Raw genomic sequence first — 18,281 nt, forward strand, 5'->3', positions numbered from 1 at the left:
CTGTCTCAGTGTCTGTCTCAGCTTCTCAGTGTCTGTCTCAGTGTCTCAGTGTCTCAGTGTCTGTCTCAGCTTCTCAGTGTCTGTCTCAGTGTCTCAGTGTCTCAGTGTCTGTCTCAGTGTCTCAGTGTCTGTCTCAGTGTCTCAGTGTCTGTCTCAGTGTCTGTCTCAGTGTCTCAGCTTCTCAGTGTCTGTCTCAGTGTCTCAGTGTCTGTCTCAGTGTCTCAGCGTCTCAGTGTCTCAGCGTCTCAGTGTCTCAGTGTCTGTCTCAGTGTCTGTCTCAGTGTCTCAGTGTCTCAGCGTCTGTCTCAGTGTCTCAGCGTCTCAGTGTCTCAGTGTCTCAGTGTCTGTCTCAGTGTCTCAGTGTCTGTCTCAGTGTCTGTCTCAGTGTCTGTCTCAGCGTCTGTCTCAGTGTCTCAGTGTCTGTCTCAGTGTCTCAGTGTCTCAGCGTCTCAGTGTCTGTCTCAGTGTCTGTCTCAGTGTCTCAGTGTCTCAGCGTCTCAGTGTCTGTCTCAGCGTCTCAGTGTCTCAGTGTCTGTCTCAGTGTCTGTCTCAGTGTCTCAGCGTCTCAGTGTCTCAGTGTCTGTCTCAGTGTCTGTCTCAGTGTCTCAGTGTCTCAGCGTCTCAGTGTCTCAGCGTCTGTCTCAGTGTCTCAGTGTCTCAGCGTCTCAGTGTCTGTCTCAGTGTCTGTCTCAGTGTCTCAGTGTCTGTCTCAGCGTCTGTCTCAGTGTCTCAGTGTCTGTCTCAGTGTCTCAGCGTCTCAGTGTCTCAGTGTCTGTCTCAGCGTCTCAGTGTCTCAGTGTCTGTCTCAGTGTCTGTCTCAGTGTCTGTCTCAGTGTCTCAGCGTCTCAGTGTCTCAGCGTCTGTCTCAGTGTCTCAGTGTCTGTCTCAGCGTCTCAGCGTCTGTCTCAGTGTCTCAGCGTCTCAGTGTCTCAGTGTCTGTCTCAGCGTCTCAGTGCCTGTCTCAGTGTCTGTCTCAGTGTCTGTCTCAGTGTCTGTCTCAGTGTCTGTCTCAGTGTCTCAGCGTCTCAGTGTCTGTCTCAGTGTCTCAGCGTCTCAGCGTCTCAGTGTCTGTCTCAGTGTCTGTCTCAGTGTCTGTCTCAGCGTCTCAGTGTCTGTCTCAGCGTCTTAGCGTCTCAGTGTCTCAGCGTCTTAGCGTCTCAGTGTCTCAGCGTCTTAGCGTCTCAGTGTCTCAGTGTCTGTCTCAGTGTCTCAGCGTCTGTCTCAGCGTCTGTCTCAGTGTCTCAGTGTCTCAGTGTCTGTCTCAGTGTCTGTCTCAGTGTCTCAGTGTCTGTCTCAGTGTCTGTCTCAGCGTCTGTCTCAGTGTCTCAGCGTCTGTCTCAGTGTCTCAGTGTCTCAGTGTCTGTCTCAGTGTCTGTCTCAGTGTCTCAGTGTCTGTCTCAGCGTCTGTCTCAGTGTCTCAGTGTCTGTCTCAGTGTCTGTCTCAGTGTCTGTCTCAGCGTCTCAGTGTCTGTCTCAGCGTCTGTCTCAGTGTCTCAGTGTCTGTCTCAGTGTCTGTCTCAGTGTCTGTCTCAGTGTCTCAGTGTCTGTCTCAGTGTCTGTCTCAGTGTCTCAGCGTCTCAGTGTCTCAGTGTCTGTCTCAGCGTCTGTCTCAGTGTCTCAGCGTCTGTCTCAGTGTCTGTCTCAGTGTCTCAGTGTCTCACGTACCCAGGTCTTGTCCGTGAGCCCGGTTGTTCCCGTTGATGAACAGCAGAGAGTATCCGGTGAAGACCTGACCGGATCCTGCAGGACAGTCTGGGACAGTCAGCTTCTGGCTGTGTCTGGTGAACAGGAAGCTGTCCTCTGGTACCGGGCTGCATGAACCCTGCTGACCCCGGAGACCTTTAGCTCCGACGGCACCTCGTGGACCATCGGTACCTGCGGACAGGAAGTGTGAAATGAGCCACGAGACCAGACCGCTCCTCCCAGTCTGTGAAGACCTGATCCACGGAGGACCGGGACACACTTCCCCATATGAACCAGTTAAACCATGAGACCTTAATGGACCACATTAAAGAGCTTAGATGTCTTACCTTTTGGTCCAGAGAATCCTCGGTTCCCTTTGTCCCCTTTCAGTCCAGGAAACCCGACCCGTCCAAGTAGACCGCCCCTCCCTCGGACGCCTTTAGACCCTGGATCCAGAAAACAACCGTTAGACTGGTTCTGACAACTGGTCTCATCTAAACCCTGAAGACTCACCTGTATACCCGACCCGTCCTCGGGCCCCTGGGGGTCCTACTTCTCCGGGTTGGCCCTGTTCTCCAGCATAGCCCGGGTCTCCTTCCTCCACCTTCACCTCCCTCGGTACATCGCTCCCCTCCAGACCTGCAGGTTCAGATTCAGCACTGTACTAAACCTCCACCAGGATGCAGCACTTCATAAAGGATCAACAGTGAACCAGGACCACAGTGTGACATCACTTCCTGCCTTACCCCTTCTCCCAGGAGGTCCCGGAGGTCCCTGTAAACCTGCAGGACCTGGTGCCCCTTCGTCCCCCTTTAAACCTGAAACACAGACATGCGGTCCAGAGAGGAACCGGGTTAACTGGACCTGCAGAACCGTTAACAGCTGGTTAACTGAGGTAGACCAGTAGACCAGTAGACCAGTAGACCAGTAGACCGGTAGACCAGTAGACCAGTAGACCAGGTCTTACCAACAGGTCCTGTGATGCCAGTGTCTCCCAGCAGGCCTTTGAGTCCAGGTGGGCCTGCTCGTCCATCGCCCCCCTGTCAACAACAACCAGACACAGACATGACAGGCTGCCTCTGACCTCTGACCCCTGACACAAAGAAACCCGCCCCCCCCCCCGCCTGGACCTCAGTGTCTCACTGTGTTTAGTGATTATAGATTTAAAGGGAAAGAGTCACATTTATTATAAATGATCAAACCTTCATCTTCATCAGTTACAATTATTAAAGACTTCGGCCAAAACTGAGCTGATGTGTTTCATGTTTTATTAAATACTTTCACATGATGTCTGTTTCTCTGTACAATAAATAAATCACTGACCCCTGACCCTGACCCCTGACCCCTGACCCCTGACCCTGACCCCTGACCCTGACCCAGATCGGTCATCAGTGTGAGAAACAGTCGTAAACACTGCAGCTGAGGGTTAGGGTCAGGTAACCATGGCGATGTGATATAATAAACGCTACAGCCGAGGGTTAGGGTCAGGTAACCATAGCGATGTGATATAATAAACGCTGCAGCTGAGGGTTAGGGTCAGGTAACCATGGCGATGAGCTATAATAAACGCTGCAGCTGAGGGTTAGGGTCAGGTAACCATGGCGATGTGATATAATAAACGCTGCAGCTGAGGGTTAGGGTCAGGTAACCATGGCGATGTGATATAATAAACGCTGCAGCTGAGGGTTAGGGTCAGGTAACCATGGCGATGTGATATAATAAACGCTGCAGCTGAGGGTTAGGGTCAGGTAACCATGGCGATGTGATATAATAAACGCTGCAGCTGAGGGTTAGGGTCAGGTAACCATGGCGATGAGATATAATAAACGCTGCAGCTGAGGGTTAGGGTCAGGTAACCATGGCGATGTGATATAATAAACGCTGCAGCTGAGGGTTAGGGTCAGGTAACCATGGCGATGTGATATAATAAACGCTGCAACTGAGGGTTAGGGTCAGGTAACCATGGCGATGTGATATAATAAACGCTACAGCTGAGGGTTAGGGTCAGGTTACCATGGCGATGTGATATAATAAACACTGCAGCTGAGGGTTAGGGTCAGGTAACCATGGCGATGAGCTATAATAAACGCTGCAGCTGAGGGTTAGGGTCAGGTAACCATGGCGATGTGATATAATAAACGCTACAGCTGAGGGTTAGGGTCAGGTTACCATGGCGATGTGATATAATAAACACTGCAGCTGAGGGTTAGGGTCAGGTAACCATGGCGATGTGATATAATAAACGCTACAGCTGAGGGTTAGGGTCAGGTTACCATGGCGATGTGATATAATAAACACTGCAGCTGAGGGTTAGGGTCAGGTAACCATGGCGATGTGGTATAATAAACACTGCAGCTGAGGGTTAGGGTCAGGTAACCATGGCGATGTGATATAATAAACGCTGCAGCTGAGGGTTAGGGTCAGGTAACCATGGCGGTGTGATATAATAAACACTGACGCATCATGTGACTGACAGGTTACCATGGCGATGAGATACTGACCGGCTCGCCCGGTTGGCCGCGGTCGCCGGGGCAACCAGGCGCTCCAGGATCACCTGACGCTCCCGTAGACCCTTTGTCTCCTTTAAAACCAGGACCTGGAGGACCAGGAGGACCCTGAAAGCCACCAGGACCTGCAGAGAGAAACAGACTCAGTTAGACCTGAGACCACCTAGACCTGAGACCACCTAGACCTGAGACCATCTAGACCTGAGACCATCTAGACCTGAGACCACCTAGACCTGAGACCATCTAGACCTGAGACCACCTAGACCTGACACCACCTAGACCTGAGACCACGTAGACCTGAGACCATCTAGACCTGAGACCATCTAGACCTGAGACCACCTAGACCTGAGACCATCTAGACCTGAGACCACATAGACCTGACACCACCTAGACCTGAGACCACATAGACCTGACACCACCTAGACCTGAGACCATCTAGACCTGACACCACCTAGACCTGAGACCACCTAGACCTGAGACCACCTAGACCTGAGACCATCTAGACCTGACACCACCTAGACCTGACACCACCTAGACCTGAGACCACATAGACCTGACACCACCTAGACCTGACACCATCTAGACCTGAGACCACCTAGACCTGAGACCATCTAGACCTGAGACCACCTAGACCTGACACCACCTAGACCTGAGACCACCTCTGGAAGAGGTCTGGACTGTAGTCACCGTTTGGTCCCTGAGCCCCGGGGGATCCGGTCTCTCCTTTGACTCCTTCTGTGCAGAGTCCCTCAGAACCAGGATATCCAGGAGCACCAGGAGGTCCAGAAGGACCAGGACAACCCGGCTGTCCCGCAGGTCCAGAAGGGCCAGGAGGACCACAGGGACCAGGAGGACCAAGGTCCCCAGCGTAGCCTGAGGGGGGACACCAGAGACCAGAATCAGTTATTCTTCTGCTGCTTCTAATGAGACTCAGCCGGACCGGGTCGGACCGGGTCAGACCGGGCTGGACCGGGCCGGACCGGGTCGGACCGAGACCGGGCCGGACCGGGTCGGACCGGAGGACTCACCTGCTGGACCTTTAGTCCCGTCTGGTCCTCGAGGTCCGACTCCAGGAGCTGCAAACGGACCAATCAGAGGAGAGGAGAGTCAGACAGACCAATCAGAGGAGAGGAGAGTCAGACAGACCAATCAGAGGAGAGGAGAGTCAGACGACGGACCAATCAGAGCTCACCTCCCATGGCTCCTTTCTCCCCAGGTGGACCCGGGATCCCGTCTTGTCCCTGGTTCCCTCTGGATCCAGCTGGACCAGGATCTCCAGGTGCCCCCTTATTACCTGAGAGTCCACCGGGACCAGAAGGACCGTTGACTCCTGGAGGACCGTCGCACCCCTTCCCCCCCCCCGCTCCAGGGAGACCTGGGACACACAGAGACCACATGAGACCACATGAGACCACAGCCAGCAGCTATCCGCTAACGGCTAGCAGCTAACGGCTAACAGCTAACAGCTAGCAGCTAACAGCTAGCAGCTAACAGCTAGCCGCTAACAGCTAGCAGCTAACAGCTAGCAGCTAACAGCTAGCAGCTAATAGCTAGCCGCTAACAGCTAGCAGCTAACAGCTAGCAGCTAATAGCTAGCCGCTAACGGCTAACAGCTAGCAGCTAGCCGCTAGGAGCAAGTACAACATGTCCAGATGTGTCTCTGGGGTCAGGGTTCACCTCTGCAGCCCGGGGGTCCAGCGAGTCCTTTAGGACCACAGGGACCACAAGATCCTGGAGGACCAAAGTCTCCACTGTCTCCTGGTTGTCCCTTTACACCTGGAAACCCGGGACATCCTGACTGTCCCTGAGGGGAGGACAGGGGAGGACAGAGGAGGACAGGGCGGGACAGAGGAGGACAGGGGAGGACAGCAGAGGACAGGGGAGGACAGGGGGGGACAGAGGGGGACGGGGGGGACAGGGGAGGACAGAGGAGGACAGGGGAGGACGGGGGAGGACGGGGGGACAGGGGAGGACGAGGGGACAGGGGGGACAGGGGAGGACAGGGGGGACAGAGGAGGACAGAGGAGGACAGGGGAGGACAAGGGGGGACAGAGGAGGACAGGGGGGGACAGGGGGACAGGGGGTGACAGAGGAGGACAGGGGAGGACAGGGGGGGACAGGGGAGGACAGGGGAGGACAAGGGGGGACATGGGAGGACAGGGGAGGACAGGGGAGGACAGGAGGGGACAGAGGAGGACAGGGGGGACAGGGGGACAGGGGGTGACAGAGGAGGACAGAGGAGGACAGGGGGGGACAGAGGAGGACAGGGGGGGACAGAGGAGGACAGGGGGGGACAGGGGGACAGGGGGTGACAGAGGAGGACAGGGGAGGACAGGGGAGGACAGGGGGGACAGGGGAGGACAGGAGGGGACAGAGGAGGACAGGGGGGGACAGAGGAGGACAGGGGGGACAGAGGAGGACAGGGGGGGACAGAGGAGGACAGGGGAGGACAGGGGAGGACAGGGGAGGACAGAGGAGGACAGGGGGGGACAGAGGAGGACAGGGGAGGACAGGGGAGGACAGGGGGGGACAGAGGAGGACAGGGGGGACAGAGGAGGACAGGGGGGACAGAGGAGGACAGGGGGGGACAGAGGAGGACAGGGGGGACAGAGGAGGACAGGGGGGGACAGAGGAGGACAGGGGGGGACAGGGGGGGACAGGGGGACAGGGGGGGACAGGGGGACAGGGGAGGACAGGGGAGGACAGGGGGGGACAGGGGGTGACAGGGGAGGACGGGGGGGGACAGAGGAGGACAGGGAGGACAGGGGAGGACAGGGGAGGACAGAGGAGGACAGGGGGGGACAGGGGAGGACAGGGGAGGACAGAGGAGGACAGGGGAGGACAGGACAGGGGGGGACAGGGGAGGACAGGGGGGACAGGGGAGGACAGGGGAGGACAGAGGAGGACAGGGGGGGACAGGGGGGGACAGGGGGACAGGGGAGGACAGAGGAGGACAGGGGAGGACAGGGGAGGACAGAGGAGGACAGGGGGGACAGAGGAGGACAGGGGAGGACAGGGGAGGACAGGGGGGGCAGGGGGACAGGGGGTGACAGAGGAGGACAGGGGAGGACAGGGGAGGACAGGGGGGGACAGGGGAGGACAGGGGGGGACAGGGGAGGACAGGAGGGGACAGAGGAGGACAGGGGAGGACAGGGGGGACAGAGGAGGACAAGGGAGGACAGGGGAGGACAGGGGGGACAGAGGAGGACAAGGGAGGACAGGGGAGGACAGGGGGGGACAGGGGAGGACAGGGGAGGACAGGGGGTGACAGAGGAGGACAGGGGAGGACAGGGGAGTACAGGGGGGGACAGGGGAGGACAGGGGGGACAGGGGGGGACAGGGGAGGACAGGGGAGGACAGGGGGTGACAGAGGAGGACAGGGGGGACAGGGGGGGACAGGGGGTGACAGGGGAGGACGGGGGGGGACAGAGGAGGACAGGGAGGACAGGGGAGGACAGGGGAGGACAGGGGGGGACAGAGGAGGACAGGGGGGGACAGAGGAGGACAGGGGAGGACAGGGGAGGACAGAGGAGGACAGGGGGGGACAGAGGAGGACAGGGGAGGACAGGGGAGGACAGGGGAGGACAGGGGAGGACAGAGGAGGACAGGGGAGGACAGGACAGGGGGGGACAGGGGAGGACAGGGGGGACAGGGGAGGACAGGGGAGGACAGAGGAGGACAGGGGGGGACAGGGGGACAGGGGAGGACAGAGGAGGACAGGGGAGGACAGGGGAGGACAGGGGGGGACAGGGGAGGACAGGGGGGACAGGGGGGGACAGGGGGGGACAGAGGAGGACAGGGGGGGACAGGGGGGGACAGGGGGACAGGGGAGGACAGAGGAGGACAGGGGGACAGGGGAGGACAGGGGAGGACAGAGGAGGACAGGGGGGGACAGAGGAGGACAGGGGGGGACAGAGGAGGACAGAGGAGGACAGGGGGGGACAGAGGAGGACAGGGGAGGACAGGGGAGGACAGGGGAGGACAGAGGAGGACAGGGGAGGACAGGACAGGGGGGGACAGGGGAGGACAGGGGGGACAGGGGAGGACAGGGGAGGACAGAGGAGGACAGGGGGGGACAGGGGGACAGGGGAGGACAGAGGAGGACAGGGGAGGACAGGGGAGGACAGGGGGGGACAGGGGAGGACAGGGGAGGACAGGGGGGACAGGGGGGGACAGGGGGGGACAGAGGAGGACAGGGGGGGACAGGGGGGGACAGGGGGACAGGGGAGGACAGAGGAGGACAGGGGAGGACAGAGGAGGACAGGGGGGGACAGGGGGGGACAGGGGAGGACAGGGGAGGACAGGGGGGGACAGGGGAGGACAGGGGGGACAGGGGAGGACAGGGGAGGACAGGGGGGGACAGGGGAGGACAGGGGGGACAGGGGAGGACAGGGAGGACAGGGGAGGACGGGGGAGGACGGGGGGGACAGGGGGGACAGACACTTTATTTCCTCTTCACATGACTAGAATAAAAAGTGAAAGTTAGCGTGTTCCTGCTGGAAGAGTCAACATGTTCAGGGTCAGGGGTCAGGGGTCAGGGTCAGGGTCAGGGGTCAGGGTCAGGGGTCAGGGTTAGGGTCAGGGGTCAGGGGTCAGGGTCAGGGGTCAGGGGTCAGGGTTACTGATATATAATAATATAATATAAAGATAACTAGCCAGAGTCTAAGTAATCTGATTACTAAGTAAGCCAGAGTCTAAGTAATCTGATTACTAAGTAAGCCAGAGTCTAAGTAATCTGATTACTAAGTAAGCCAGAGTCTAAGTAATCTGATTACTAAATAAGCCAGAGTCTGAGTAATCTGATTACTAAGTAAGCCAGAGTCTGAGTAATCTGATTACTAAGTAAGCCAGAGTCTGAGTAATCTGATTACTAAGTAAGCCAGAGTCTGAGTAATCTGATTACTAAATAAGCCAGAGTCTGAGTAATCTGATTACTAAGAGTTTACATTTTATCTGTGGTTTGATTTCATGATCTCTTTAATGAAAGATGGTTAAAGTATTAATATTTATATATATTATATATTACATATTATATATTATATATTTATATTTATATATATTATATATATAATATATTAATATATAATATATATAATATGTAATATATTAATATATTATATATAATATATTTATATTTATATAATATTAATATTAGGCATGCTGCATGTTGAACCTTCTCTCCGGTGCATCCTTTAGATCCGGGTCCTGGTGGACTCGGGTCTCCTTTAGAACCTTTAGGCCCTCCTGGTCCTGGTGTCCCATCAGAACCGGGTTCCCCACACGGTCCTGCACAGCCCTTCTCTCCTTTAGCACCTGGACAGGAGACAGAGGACAGGAGACAGGGGACATGTGAGGACAGACAGGACAGGAGACAGAGGACAGGAGACAGGGGACATGTGAGGACAGACAGACAGGACAGGGGACATGTGAGGACAGACAGGACAGGAGACAGAGGACATGTGAGGACAGACAGACAGACAGGAGACAGAGGACATGTGAGGACAGACAGACAGGACAGGAGACAGAGGACAGGAGACATGTGAGGACAGACAGACAGGACAGGAGACAGAGGACAGGAGACATGTGAGGACAGACAGACAGGACAGGAGACAGAGGACAGACAGACAGGACAGGAGACAGAGGACAGGAGACATGTGAGGACAGACAGACAGGACAGGAGACAGAGGACAGGAGACAGAGGACAGACAGACAGGACAGGAGACAGAGGACAGGAGACAGGGGACAGGAGACAGGGGACATATGAGGACAGACAGGACGGGAGACAGAGGACAGGAGAGGACAGACAGGACAGGAGACAGAGGACATGTGAGGACAGACAGACAGGACAGACAGACAGGACAGGAGACAGAGGACATGTGAGGACAGAGAGACAGAGGACAGACAGACAGGACAGGAGACAGAGGACATGTGAGGACAGACAGACAGGAGACAGAGGACATGTGAGCACAGACAGACAGGACAGGAGACAGAGGACATGTGAGCACAGACAGACAGGACAGGAGACAGAGGACATGTGAGGACAGACAGACAGGACAGGAGACAGAGGACATGTGAGCACAGACAGACAGGACAGGAGACAGAGGACAGGAGACATGTGAGGACAGACAGACAGAACAGGTGACAGAGGACAGGAGAGGACAGACAGACATGACAGGAGACAGAGGACAGGAGACAGGGGACATGTGAGCACAGACAGACGGGAGACAGAGGACATGTGAGCACAGACAGACAGGAGACAGAGGACATGTGAGGACAGACAGACAGGACAGACAGACAGGACAGGAGACAGAGGACATGTGAGGACAGACAGACAGGACAGGAGACAGAGGACATGTGAGGACAGAGAGACAGAGGACAGACAGACAGGACAGGAGACAGAGGACATGTGAGGACAGACAGACAGGAGACAGAGGACATGTGAGCACAGACAGACAGGACAGGAGAGGGGACATGTGAGGACAGACAGGACAGGAGACAGAGGACAGGAGAGGACAGACAGACAGGACAGGAGACAGAGGACATGTGAGGACAGACAGACAGGACAGGAGACAGAGGACAGGAGACAGAGGACATGTGAGCACAGACAGACAGGACAGGAGACAGAGGACATGTGAGCACAGACAGACAGGACAGGAGACAGGGGACATGTGAGGACAGACAGACAGGTGCAGTACGGTGTCTGAGATGATGGACGGACTCTACCTGGTCTTCCCATTTCACCGGAGTTACCATGGAGACCACAGGGACCAGGGGGACCATTCAGTCCGTCTCGGCCCGGGTCCCCAGCAGGTCCTGAAAGACACATTAAAATCTGATCATTCACATTTCAAACATCAGCCAGTTAGAGGATGAGATGCTACCTTCACCTCTCTTTATCTTTGCTTTTAACATAACTTCAACCTGACCGGATCTAACGGTCCTAAAGAGGACAGAGAGACAGAGAGACAGGCAGAGAGACAGACAGACAGACAGACAGAGAGAGAGACAGACAGACAGACAGGCAGAGAGAGAGACAGAGAGAGAGACAGACAGACAGGCAGACAGAGAGACAGAGAGACAGGCAGACAGACAGAGAGACAGACAGACAGACAGACAGACAGGCAGACAGACAGGCAGACAGACAGGCAGACAGAGAGAGAGACAGACAGAGAGACAGAGACAGAGAGAGAGAGAGAGAGAGACAGACAGACAGGCAGACAGAGAGACAGACAGGCAGACAGACAGAGAGACAGGCAGACAGAGAGACAGACAGACAGGCAGACAGAGAGACAGACAGACAGAGAGACAGGCAGACAGACAGACAGGCAGACAGAGAGACAGACAGGCAGAGAGACAGACAGGCAGAGAGACAGACAGACAGAGAGACAGACAGGCAGAGAGACAGACAGGCAGACAGACAGACAGAGAGAGACAGAGAGACAGACAGGCAGAGAGACAGACAGGCAGAGAGACAGACAGACAGAGAGACAGACAGACAGACAGACAGACAGAGAGACAGACAGGCAGACAGAGAGAGAGACAGACAGAGAGACAGACAGGCAGAGAGACAGACAGGCAGAGAGACAGACAGACAGAGAGACAGGCAGACAGACAGACAGACAGACAGACAGAGAGACAGGCAGACAGACAGACAGACAGACAGAGAGACAGGCAGAGAGAGAGACAGACAGACAGACAGACAGACAGACAGGCAGACAGAGAGACAGACAGACAGACAGACAGACAGACAGGCAGACAGACAGACAGACAGACAGAGAGACAGGCAGAGAGACAGACAGACAGACAGACAGAGAGACAGACAGACAGAGAGACAGGCAGACAGGCAGACAGACAGACAGGCAGACAGAGAGACAGACAGGCAGAGAGACAGACAGGCAGAGAGAGAGACAGACAGACAGACAGAGAGACAGACAGGCAGACAGACAGAGAGACAGGCAGACAGAGAGACAGACAGACAGACAGACAGGCAGACAGAGAGACAGACAGACAGAGAGACAGGCAGACAGGCAGACAGACAGACAGGCAGACAGAGAGACAGACAGGCAGAGAGACAGACAGGCAGAGAGAGAGACAGACAGACAGAGAGAGACAGACAGACAGACAGGCAGACAGGCAGACAGAGAGAGACAGACAGAGGGACTCACCTTGTGGTCCAGGACTTCCAGGTGAACCATTACTGCCATCAGAGCCTTGAGGTCCTGGGTGGCCCGGATCTCCTTTAGTACCAGTTAGACCTGTGGACCCTGAGGGTGAGACAGGAAGCAGACAGACAGGTGAGACCTGTGGACCCTGAGGGTGAGACAGGAAGCAGACAGACAGGTGAGACTGTGGACCCTGAGGGTGAGACAGGAAGCAGACAGACATGTGGACCCTGAGGGTGAGACAGGAAGCAGACAGACAGGTGAGACATGTGGACCCTGAGGGTGAGACAGGAAGCAGACAGACAGGTGAGACCTGTGGACCCTGAGGGTGAGACAGGAAGCAGACAGACAGGTGAGACCTGTGGACCCTGAGGGTGAGACAGGAAGCAGACAGACAGTTGAGACCTGTGGACCCTGAGGGTGAGACAGGAAGCAGACAGACAGTTGAGACATGTGGACCCTGAGGGTGAGACAGGAAGCAGACAGACATGTGGACCCTGAGGGTGAGACAGGAAGCAGACAGACATGTGGACCCTGAGGGTGAGACAGGAAGCAGACAGACAGGTGGACCCTGAGGGTGAGACAGGAAGCAGACAGACAGTTGAGACCTGTGGACCCTGAGGGTGAGACAGGAAGCAGACAGACAGTTGAGACATGTGGACCCTGAGGGTGAGACAGGAAGCAGACAGACAGTTGAGACATGTGGACCCTGAGGGTGAGACAGGAAGCAGACAGACAGTTGAGACATGTGGACCCTGAGGGTGAGACATGTGGACCCTGAGGGTGAGACAGGTTACCAGGGTCTCCAGGTTCTCCAGGATCTCCGTACATCTCCACAGGAGTGGGCAGTCCTTTGGGTCCGGTCTCCCCTTGGTCCCCCTGAGGTCCTGGAGGCCCCTGAGAACCTCCACCGCCGTCCACACCCATCTCACCTGAGAGACAGGGACATGTGATCAGTGACAGACTCTCTGATTGGCTGAGAGACAGGGACCATGTGATCAGTGACAGACTCTCTGATTGGTTGATCTTATATTAAACCTTTTGGTCCTGGTCTTCCGATCTCTCCTGGTTGTCCATCATCTCCTGGACTACCCAGGGCTCCTGGAGGACCCATGTCCCCCCTGATACCTGAGGACACATACAGATATGTTCACTGGATCAGAGTGGTCAGGGTTAGGGGTCAGGGTTGGGGGTCAGGGTTAGAGGTCAGGGTTAGGGGTCAGGGTTGGGGGTCAGGGTTAGAGGTCAGGGTAAGGGGTCAGGGTTAGGGGTCAGGGTTGGGGGTCAGGGTTCAGGGTTAGGGGTCAGGGTAAGGGGTCAGGGTTAGGGGTCAGGGTTCAGGGTTAGGGGTCAGGGTTAGGGGTCAGGGTTAGGGGTGTGACCCGGTTACCTGGGAGTCCTGGTGCTCCATCGGTCCCTCTCAGTCCCTTTGGTCCGATGCTACCCACTGGTCCCGGTTTTCCATTATACCCCGGGGCCCCGTATGGTCCTGGAGGGCCCATGGGTCCTACGCCCGGCAGCCCAGGGTCCCCTATCGCACCCTTTGGGCCCCGGGCTCCTGCATGAGAGGACACCAGTTAGACTGAGACTCAGCTGTGTCTCCTGCAGTCCTGCTCTCAGAGCCCTTACCTGTGAAGCCGAGGACGCCCATCTGTCCCCGGTCTCCTGGAGGTCCCGGAGCTCCAGGTAGACAACTTCCATCCGAGCCCATCGGACCGGGAACGCCGTCCAGACCCCTCCGACCTGAAACACACTCAGTTACTGTCAGGTCCACCTATTAGGGTTAGGGGGACAGCATTAAGGGGGTCCTCAGAGTTCGGTATTAAGGGGACGTCCTCAGTGTTCAGTATTAAGGGGACGTCCTCAGAGTTCGGTATTAAGGGGGCGACGTCCTCAGAGTTCAGTATTAAGGGGGCGACGTCCTCAGAGTTCAGTATTAAGGGGACGTCCTCAGAGTTCAGTATTAAGGGGACGTCCTCAGAGTTCAGTATTAAGGGGACGTCCTCAGAGTTCAGTATTAAGGGGACATCCTCAGTGTTCAGTATTAAGGGGACGTCCTCAGAGTCTGGTATTAAGGGGACATCCTCAGTGTTCGGTATTAGGGGGACGTCCTCAGAGTTCAGTATTAAGGGGACGTCCTCAGAGTTCAGTATTAAGGGGACGTCCTCAGAGTTCGGTATTAAGGGGACGTCCTCAGTGTTCGGTATTAAGGGGACGTCCTCAGAGTTCGGTATTAAGGGGACGTCCTCAGTGTTCAGTATTAAGGGGACGTCCTCAGAGTTCGGTATTAGGGGGACGTCCTCAGAGTTCGGTATTAAGGGGACGTCTTTAGAGTTCAGTATTAAGGGGACGTCCTCAGAGTTCGGTATTAAGGGGACGTCCTCAGAGTTCAGTATTAAGGGGACGTCCTCAGAGTTCAGTATTAAGGGGACGTCCTCAGTGTTCAGTATTAAGGGGACGTCCTCAGAGTTCAGTATTAAGGGGACGTCCTCAGAGTTCGGTATTAAGGGGACGTCCTCAGTGTTCAGTATTAAGGGGACGTCCTCAGAGTTCAGTATTAAGGGGACGTCCTCAGAGTTCGGTATTAAGGGGACGTCCTCAGAGTTCGGTATTAAGGGGACGTCCTCAGAGTTCAGCATTAAGGGGACGTCCTCAGTGTTCAGTATTAAGGGGACGTCCTCAGAGTTCAGTATTAAGGGGACGTCCTCAGAGTTCGGTATTAGGGGGACGTCCTCAGAGTTCAGTATTAAGGGGACGTCCTCAGAGTTCGGTATTAAGGGGACGTCCTCAGAGTTCGGTATTAGGGGGACGTCCTCAGAGTTCAGTATTAAGGGGACGTCCTCAGAGTTCGGTATTAAGGGGACGTCCTCAGTGTTCAGTATTAAGGGGACGTCCTCAGAGTTCAGTATTAAGGGGACGTCCTCAGAGTTCGGTATTAAGGGGACGTCCTCAGTGTTCAGTATTAAGGGGACGTCCTCAGAGTTCAGTATTAAGGGGACGTCCTCAGAGTTCAGTATTAAGGGGACGTCCTCAGTGTTCAGTATTAAGGGGACGTCCTCAGAGTTCGGTATTAAGGGGACGTCCTCAGAGTTCGGTATTAAGGGGACGTCCTCAGAGTTCAGTATTAAGGGGACATACCTTTGGGTCCTGTTGGTCCATCTTGTCCTGGAGGTCCTGGTATTCCAGCGGGTCCTTGGGGCCCCAGGTTTCCTTGGAGTCCCACAGACCCATCTTCTCCCTGGGGCCCTAACCTGCCTTGCTGGCCGGGGCCCCCGATACCAGCGTCCCCCTGTTGCCATGGAGACCAAGAGGACAACATCAGTTCAACAGTCTATTGTCTCCTTGTGACTTCCTCTCTGTGAACGTGTCCGTGTTACCTTGGGGCCCGGCATCCCCGGGGGTCCCGACGGCCCCGCACGGCCCTTGATTCCAAAACTGGGCACGCCTGGAGCTCCTGGGAGACCCTTCAGTCCTGCAGGACACAACACATCATGTTCATCTGTATCTACACACTCAGCTCAGAGCTGCCTTCAACATCCTTCTTAAACCTGACCTTTGACCCCTGGGAAGCCGAGGGGCCCCTGCACAGAGAAGCCGTCCTCTCCTCTCTCTCCCTTCGGACCGACAGACCCCAGGACCCCAACAATCCCCGTCACACCTGAGACCAGCAGACACCAGCTGTTATTCAGTCACACCAGGACACGTGACTCTGTTCTATAAACCTCACATTTCATTATATTATATATTATATACTGTATATATTATATATTATATATACTGTATGTTATATATAATATAATATGGATGTACCTCCTGAACCAGGAAGTAATAAAGGGGTTTTACCTTCAGGTCCTGGGTTTCCAGATAAACCTTTGGTCCCTTTCTGTCCCGGTTCTCCTGGACTGGTTTTAATCTCACCAGGAGAACCTTTCTCCCCTGAAACACAAATCTGCAGTTATAGTGATATCAGATATAATAATATATATTATATATTATATATATATTATTATATATCACATAATACGATTATATCCCACCTGGTCTTCCAGGATCTCCTCGTGGTCCCCCCACCCCCACACTGCCTAGTGGACCTGGCTGTCCAGGACTGCCGATACCTGGAGGTCCTGAAGGTCCCGTCTGTCCTTCCAGTCCTGGAGAACCAGACTCTCCAGTCGGGCCCCGGTCCCCTTTAGGCCCCAGAGGCCCCTGAAGACCAGAACCAGAACATCAGAGAAGCCATACCGGTCCCTGAGAAGACCTGGTCCGGGTCCTGGTCCATCTTAAACCTTCACTCTTACCAACCCGGGTCCCAGTACAGACCGGCACAGACCAGCACAGACCAGCACAGACCAGTACAGACCAGATGGACCAGGGGCCCACAGACAGGATGGGGTCCTGCCCCCCTGTAGTCTGATCCACATCACCAACCAGAACCTGACCACTGTGGTGGTCTCGAGGAGTCAGAACCAGACCAGACTAATGAACAGGTTTTAATGGGTAATTATGGAACTGGACTTTATACAATAATCAATAACCAATAATCTCCTGCGATAGAAGACGCTGATCGAGTGTACATGTGGACAGGAAGTAGTTTGTCGCGGTGGATCCACTTCCTGTCTGCAGAGTCTGTTTCTAGTGATTCAGTGTGATTTAACAATAAAGTTTATTGTAATTTCCTCCCAGACCAGGCGGGGAGCTCCAGTCCAACCAGGAAGTAACTTAGAGCTGCATTCTATCAAAAGGCCACCAGGGGGCGACCGTCTCTATACAAGTCAATGGAGAAGTAACTTAGAGCTGCATTCTATCAAAAGGCCACCAGGGGGCGACCGTCTCTATACAAGTCAATGGAGAAGTAACTTAGAGCTGCATTCTATCAAAAGGCCACCAGGGGGCGACCGTCTCTATACAAGTCAATGGAGAAGTAACTTAGAGCTGCATTCTATCAAAAGGCCACCAGGGGGCGACCGTCTCTATACAAGTCAATGGAGAATTCACCAACTTCTCACTTGATTTCTAACCTCAGTAAACGTTTTCAAAATGTGTTTATGGTCTCAATCGCTAGTTTAAAGCCTTCTTCAATGCAGTATGATGTTCATTTGGGACATTTTGGCCTCCCTGATTTTATATGTGACGATAAAGCAGGGTATGCATTAGGGCGTGGCTACGTCCTGATTGACAGGTTGATTGACCAATGTCCTCGAGATCCAGCCCCCGTAACCATAGCAACCTCCCCGCTCCGCCCATGGCCCCACCTCATGCCCATATAAGTACAACATTTTTTTTATACAGTCTGTGGTCCAGACAGCAGCTGACTGTTGCCATGGAGACAAACAGTCTGGATCTCATACTCACTGGGTTTCCTTTCTGGCCCTGGAGACCTTTGGATCCTGGGAATCCCGGCGCTCCGTCCTGCCCCTCCAGGCCTGGCGGTCCCGGCCCCCCCCTCTCCCCAGGCTCTCCCTTCTGCCCCACTCTGTGCATGATGCCGGGGTCACCCACAGGACCGGGGGCCCCTGGGGGTCCAGGGATCCCGAAGGGGCCCTGAGACACAGACAGGAAGTAAGTTCTTCTTCTGGACCTGAAACTGACTCTTCAGAATAAAAGCTCTAAGACTGAAAGATGTGGTCAGATCATGTAAAGAGCAAAAAATCATCCAAACAGATTTACAGAATAATTAGACTGATTCAATAATCTTTGTTTTTCACTGAAATGTAAATTTATGGAAAATCTGCAGTGAGGATCCTTAAAAACATTAAAGTATAAACATGAATAATCAGAGAGGAAGAAACATATAACATCCTCTGAGGTTGGGAACCTTTATTGTGATTCCTGTTTTCATGTTTCTGTATATGTGATCATTTCTGTTATTAACTGCAGACCAAATAAAACTCTGCTGCCCCCATGTGGCCAGCAAGCAGCACTACAGTCT

The 18,281-nt window shown here is 54.7% G+C and overlaps 1 protein-coding gene across 1 annotated transcript in view; it reads right to left on the reverse strand.

Moving 5' to 3' along the window:
* The window catches only part of col4a3 (collagen, type IV, alpha 3), a 47,314-nt gene that overhangs the window by 4,344 nt on the left and 24,689 nt on the right, over positions 1–18,281 (reverse strand). The window contains exons 27-51 of the mRNA XM_053320399.1: positions 17,705–17,893; positions 16,390–16,558; positions 16,196–16,288; positions 15,906–16,010; positions 15,730–15,824; positions 15,491–15,641; positions 13,982–14,095; positions 13,743–13,910; positions 13,391–13,480; positions 13,150–13,284; positions 12,961–13,061; positions 12,666–12,766; positions 12,356–12,582; positions 10,914–11,003; positions 9,364–9,503; positions 5,868–5,994; positions 5,383–5,565; positions 5,151–5,266; positions 4,850–5,063; positions 4,185–4,315; positions 2,651–2,723; positions 2,430–2,501; positions 2,197–2,322; positions 2,031–2,129; positions 1,666–1,875 (exon numbers count right to left, since the gene is read on the reverse strand). Coding sequence (XP_053176374.1) covers positions 1,666–1,875; positions 2,031–2,129; positions 2,197–2,322; positions 2,430–2,501; positions 2,651–2,723; positions 4,185–4,315; positions 4,850–5,063; positions 5,151–5,266; positions 5,383–5,565; positions 5,868–5,994; positions 9,364–9,503; positions 10,914–11,003; positions 12,356–12,582; positions 12,666–12,766; positions 12,961–13,061; positions 13,150–13,284; positions 13,391–13,480; positions 13,743–13,910; positions 13,982–14,095; positions 15,491–15,641; positions 15,730–15,824; positions 15,906–16,010; positions 16,196–16,288; positions 16,390–16,558; positions 17,705–17,893 — 3,319 coding nt within the window. The remainder of the gene's footprint in view (positions 1–1,665; positions 1,876–2,030; positions 2,130–2,196; positions 2,323–2,429; positions 2,502–2,650; positions 2,724–4,184; positions 4,316–4,849; positions 5,064–5,150; positions 5,267–5,382; positions 5,566–5,867; positions 5,995–9,363; positions 9,504–10,913; positions 11,004–12,355; positions 12,583–12,665; positions 12,767–12,960; positions 13,062–13,149; positions 13,285–13,390; positions 13,481–13,742; positions 13,911–13,981; positions 14,096–15,490; positions 15,642–15,729; positions 15,825–15,905; positions 16,011–16,195; positions 16,289–16,389; positions 16,559–17,704; positions 17,894–18,281) is intronic.

Source organism: Scomber japonicus, chromosome 6 (genome assembly GCF_027409825.1).
Source record: "Scomber japonicus isolate fScoJap1 chromosome 6, fScoJap1.pri, whole genome shotgun sequence".
Taxonomy (NCBI): domain Eukaryota; kingdom Metazoa; phylum Chordata; class Actinopteri; order Scombriformes; family Scombridae; genus Scomber; species Scomber japonicus.